The following is a 5,872-nucleotide window of genomic DNA, read 5'->3' on the forward strand; positions in this document are numbered from 1 at the left end:
TATATATATATATATATATATATATATATATATGTGTGTGTGTGTGTGAGTGTGTGTGTGTGTGTGTGTGTGTGTTGTGTGTATGTACGTTTTATATACATGTTGTTTTATATTCGGGTGAATATTTCGTATTTAGATAGTATTCCTATTATAATCTCTTCGATGCAAGTTTTGCATTTAATATGATACATCGGACAAGATATAAAGCTACTGCGCACGTTTATTTGCAATGAGATATCACCTTATTTAACAGTTATTCCATTACTGAATATCCACAGCTGGATTGTTGTTTATTGAAATCCGTCTCGTGAATAGTATCAAATTGTGACGGTTACCTACGGATTCTAACTAGCTTGTAATTTATAATCCCGTTCCATTGATGTGATTAAATGTAAATATATACAATATAACAAAGTATCACTGTCCGTTTACTTTCTTGCACGTTATCTAAACGGCGGTTACATCTGTATTTATTTGTAGGAGGTGAACATAATGACAAATCACGAGACGGTAACATGCAATATATCGAAGTAAACGAGAATCGACTAATAGCTTTTGAATATTTAAATACTTGAAGCATATATTGCCGTGAGTTACGCCATTACTATAAGGGTGACGAAGACGGTATTGACGTTCTTTACAATTACAATATAGCTGACATTTCATAAGGATATGATAATGAGGTTATTGGCGATGATAGCAATACAGCGATTACAGCGTTTGTGATTATATACTGACAGTAATAAAACAGTTAAGCAAAATAACAAGTCTAAATGTATTTGATAGAAGGTAACATTTAGTTTTTATTTGGGTTATGAGAATATAATTAAATGCGGTAGAATACTTTATATGTTTTTTAAATATATTCTTAGGAATAAATAATCTAGATGTATTGAAAATGTCTATTTGCCAGGTTATATGTTCACTGTATGATATTGTACTTCATCAGTCGGAAATAACGTCAAGTTTCCGTCAAATTTGGCCGAATGTGAAGTATTCAACGAAAGTCAAAACGAAACGAATAAAAGAAAATTTAGTAAGTTAATAATAACATTTTCCAGTTCCTAGTACGATTAATATATATTTGTTTTACCAGACAGTAGTAAAAATCTATGCACAATCAATCTCAACATTTGCGTGATCTTTTTAGAACAACATCCAATGATGTCAGTATTGATGAAACTGCCAGAACCTTCACACATTAATGGAATCGAAAATATACAAGATGGTGACTAAAATGATATTATGTCAGCCCTTTGATGCTTTGATCTTTGAGGGATTGGTTGAGTTTCCAACTAATGTGCAGCTATTACTTTTTTGATTTTTGTCTTATGTTCGTTATTTTAGATTCAATGAAAAATATAAACATCAAACATTAATAGTAAGTATTGTGTTGTACTATCACCGAATCTATGCACTTTTATGCACTTTTATGAATTCAGGCTAAAATAATTCAAAAATAAGTTTTTTCTTCATATCATAAAGTCAGATGTATGCTAGCGTATTTATCCCTGACGGTTAGCAACGCTCCAAATGTTGACCTACTTTCTGAACATTATTCGATTTAAAACATATGGAACCAAAAATTTTGTGTATGCTTATGACTTGATTGAATCGAAGCATTGGGCATATATAAGAATAATTGATGAAATTCCTAATTCCTAGGTTTGCATTAAGGTAGCGTTTTTTTTTTTTATGAAGGATGGTATGAAAATTTATTTTTATAATATGAAGATCAAATACTATTTGGAAAAAAGTGGTTATCAGTTTTTATCAAACGACTTGTAGATATTAGTATAATATCCACGATCTAGAGCTTACATACCCTGTTTCCTCCAAAAGATCCTCACTAGAAATTTACATTGCACTATGCTTAAATACTCATGTAACGAGTATAGAAAGTGGTTCTTTCAACCTGCATGTTAACATTGGAACAGTAAAATAAACATTTTGACTTAAAAAGAACAAGTATTCAACAGAAAGACTTGCTATATATATATATATATATCTGTTTGATATGAATACATAAAATGATGCCTGTCCGCTACTGAAGAATAGTTATATGGTTTAGAAGTTATTCATATTAGAGAAGATATTTCTGTTGTTTTATTTGACGGATATTCTAAATAATGATTTCTTGCCTTGTGTATGATAATGATTTTCTTTACATCTGAAATATATTAAATGATAACATAAATGATAACAATCATACAGCCTTGTAGGCATTCTCTGAATGTAGCATCATAGTTTTAATGATACGATATAGAAATAATATCACATAGCACCCGTACAAGTCAGCTACTGAAATGTAACTTCTTTACAAGAGCAGCTAGTTCAGTTGAAAAACAAATTTTAGACGGTAGCAAAAAATATTGTAACATTAGCTTCCCCCAACACCTCACTATCATTAAAAGAAATTCATTTACTGCAGTTTCTCTTGGTTTCAAAACTATAAACGGTGGAATGTAATTAAAAACAGTGGAATGTATTTCAATATTAAATAAAGAACATAACTTATAATTATATATGTAATAAAATAGATATTAAATTTCCAACAAGAATCAAGTACTTATAAATTTACGAAATTGAAGAAAATTCTTATCATAAAATATTGGCACATGCTTACACACAAAATGTATGTACATTGAAAAGCATTGAAATTTATAAAAAAATGATTAAAAATTTTTTTGTTGAGAAATTTGTTAGATTAAACAAGCAACAAATATATTTGCTATGTAAAATTCTTCAAGATTTGTGTAACATACACTTATTTTCTTTTCCGTTATTTTAAAGAGCTTCGCTTTCATGAGAGAAAGTGTGTGTGTGTGTGTGTGTGTGTGAGAGAGAGAGAGAGAGAGTGAGAATGAGAGAGAGAGAGGAGAGAAAGTTTGTTCTGTAGAAAATGATTGGATGTATATGTGGGTGTTTGTGTATGAATGGGTGAGTTGAGATGTGCACGACTGCGTGTTTGTGGTGCATTAATAGTAATACAGGTATGATAGATGGTTGGTATTAATGTGATGGCAGTGTACTCCAATAGGTGTGACACGTCACCTGCTGTTGGTGTCATGGGGTTGGGAGGAGGTATGTGCTTTGCTGCACCATGTCGGTTTATTACATGTTGGCACATATTAGTAACTAGTTTCAATGAACTTTGTCATATTTTCTCAATTGTACTTTATTCTATAGATTGTACTTTACTCAAGGTATACTTGAGGTATATTCGAACTCGTCAGAAAGACATTCACTGTGTTTTGTCATGGAGTAAAATTTCTCGCTGTAAATAAATTGTGTAAATGACAATAAAAAAAAAAACAGGGTCATTTTAGACAATTTAGTCCGAAGTAGACTAAGTCTATAATAATGACTAGTTTTTCATAGCTGGGACGCATTCGATCAATAATCTATTCGATTGGAGTAAATATAGGACTAAACAACAATAGCACTGTTAAAAGCCTAACCCATGATAGATCACTTTTGCGGTCGTTCGACGTAATAGTGGTAGCCATATTTTGTCCAAATCACAAGAGAACACCTTCTAGAATAACAGTGATTACAACTGGAACACTTTGAGCATTGATTTTTCCACTCAGATACACAGGCGGCTAAACAAGTTCAATTGCAACAGTACTTCAGCACAATAACCAATTTCTCCTTACTCACAATTTGGCATCTTGAAAAAACTATAGACGCATTCGATGAAATAGTCTTATATGTACTGAATTTGAATAAAATATTCAATTTTTTTTAATGCAGTACTCATATACAGCTAAACAACTACAAAATCACCAACATTTTCAAAATTCAAGGCGGTCTCTATATTGATATTTCAACTAAATCTTGTAAACAACTTATCACTACTTTTTGACACTAGAATGTGACATCTAAAATAAGGATAGACTAGTCGTGTGTATAAATGTCACTTTTTTTCTCAGCCATCGGAGCGCAAAGCGCTCATCATGACTGCAGATCAAGGAGAGGGTTATGACTTGTAAACAATTTTGAGTAGGAACCGGAAAAAGAAGTATGAACACACAATGCACGTCACATCCGGCTTTATCTCGCTGTTTCAATTATGCAGGTAACGACTTGTAACCACTCTTATTACACTCCTATTACTGTCCTGCCAAGATATTGGGAACATAGCACTTACTAACTACTGTGCTCGTAGTTTCTGCCATTTTTATGTGAACCACTTCGTTTTCCCATAATTCTCTGAAAATAGCAGACGAATTTCATAGAATCCCAGATGCAAAACTTGTCTTTTTGTGAGGGACTCGAGGTGCAATAATTTTAATAACTACAAGCAACCAGTAGATATTGATATATTTTATATATATGGCGTATTAACTCAAAAATCATGTAATATTCTCAATTCTTTGCCAGTCCAAAAACAATTATTCATTAACATTACAGCAGATATTAATAATATTCATCTGGTGTTGTCTGTTTGTTGTCCCTCACAACTGGGGATATTGTTCATAAATTGAAAAGTTTCAGTTCAACTGTTAAATCTCTCAACCCACCAGCAGTTGGTGGATTTGTCACCATTCCCACGGCCAACTTATGTCACATCAATGACTCTCTTATAAAATCTGGTGTTCTTAAAACAGCTGAACTTGAACTCGAACAGCAAAGATTAAGCAGTTTGTTATATGACTTAAATAAAAATATTAGAAATTTAAATTCTACATTATTGAGTTAAGGGATAGATTCATGCCACCGATTGCTAAAGATTGCTAAAGACAAAGGATCAGGTGTACCAGTGAGACATCACATAAAATATAGTTTAACAACTTATATTATGGTCTGCATGCTATATCTGGCACCACTATCACGTAGCTTTGCTGCAATTTTCTTGTTTATGGTGTGTGTGGTAAACTAGACCCATGCGTTTTATATATGTTAGATCAATGCTAACCAACGACACTAATCATCACTATATAATAAACTTTTCTTATGGCCAACAGTAAAGTTTGATTTAAAAATTGTTATTGATGTTACAATAATTGAATTACATATGGCAATAGTGCTGAAATGCACACTGAGTCTATATAATTTAGTGTACCCATTTAACTCTTGCAGTTCCTCAAATTTGAAATATAAGCTAAGGGTCCAATGTCCAAACATCATAATGTGAGTAAATCAAGTGCGGAAAAGTTTAAGAATTAGTCAAAAGAAAAAAATATCTGCACAGTAGCATTACATTCAATGAAGTTCTTTTTCTTCAAGCATACTTGTAGTACTTTTGTGAATAGATCATGTTAACGAGTAATACAAAGATCAATACGATAAAACGTTTACAAAAGAAGATTGAAGAAAATTTGCGTTTTGAGACTTCCATTTGAAAGAAAATGTATTTACCCTTTTAAGTAATAAAATTGTAAGTGTTATCTATTTAATGTTGTATCATTAATTTGATTTATGATCACCTGAATGTACGTGTTGCTTTTCAAGCGACATTCATGCCTTGGAAACAATTTAAATTTATTACTTATCACCTTTGAAATTCTCTTTACTGAATATACATACACGACTTTCAGTTCAGCGAACATAAAACTGTATTCATGTTATTTATGTTTTAATTTTTGATTGGGACGTTGGTGAGAAAGCATATATGTGTTAAATACTCTAATATGTTGCTTTTACTTTTCATGCGCAAAAGAATACTACGCACATAGTCTATACATATATGCAAGCATATCTATAACTGCAATATGTAAATGTATGTATGCATCTATGTATGTATGTATATATATATATATATATATATAATGATAGATCGCTAATCACTACACACATTTCTTTCTCTCCTTGTTTCTTTCTGTGTTCCTTTCTGTGGAAGAGCGTAGGCTCGAAACGTTAAAGACTT

The 5,872-nt window shown here is 31.6% G+C and overlaps 1 protein-coding gene across 6 annotated transcripts in view; it reads left to right on the forward strand.

Moving 5' to 3' along the window:
* LOC106881053 (protein O-mannosyl-transferase TMTC4) overlaps window positions 1-5,872 on the forward strand; it is a 300,747-nt gene that overhangs the window by 132,233 nt on the left and 162,642 nt on the right. For 5 of the 6 annotated variants that reach the window (XR_008263718.1, XR_008263717.1, XR_008263716.1 and 2 more), the window contains exon 6: window positions 914-1,036. The exons of the other annotated variant lie outside the window; for it this stretch is intronic. Coding sequence is in view for 2 of the 5 variants with exons in the window: in XM_052966480.1 (XP_052822440.1) it covers window positions 914-1,036 (123 nt within the window). In the remaining 3 variants the exon portion in view is untranslated. The remainder of the gene's footprint in view (window positions 1-913; window positions 1,037-5,872) is intronic. 6 annotated transcript variants of the gene reach the window in all.

This window comes from Octopus bimaculoides, chromosome 3 (genome assembly GCF_001194135.2).
Source record: "Octopus bimaculoides isolate UCB-OBI-ISO-001 chromosome 3, ASM119413v2, whole genome shotgun sequence".
Taxonomy (NCBI): domain Eukaryota; kingdom Metazoa; phylum Mollusca; class Cephalopoda; order Octopoda; family Octopodidae; genus Octopus; species Octopus bimaculoides.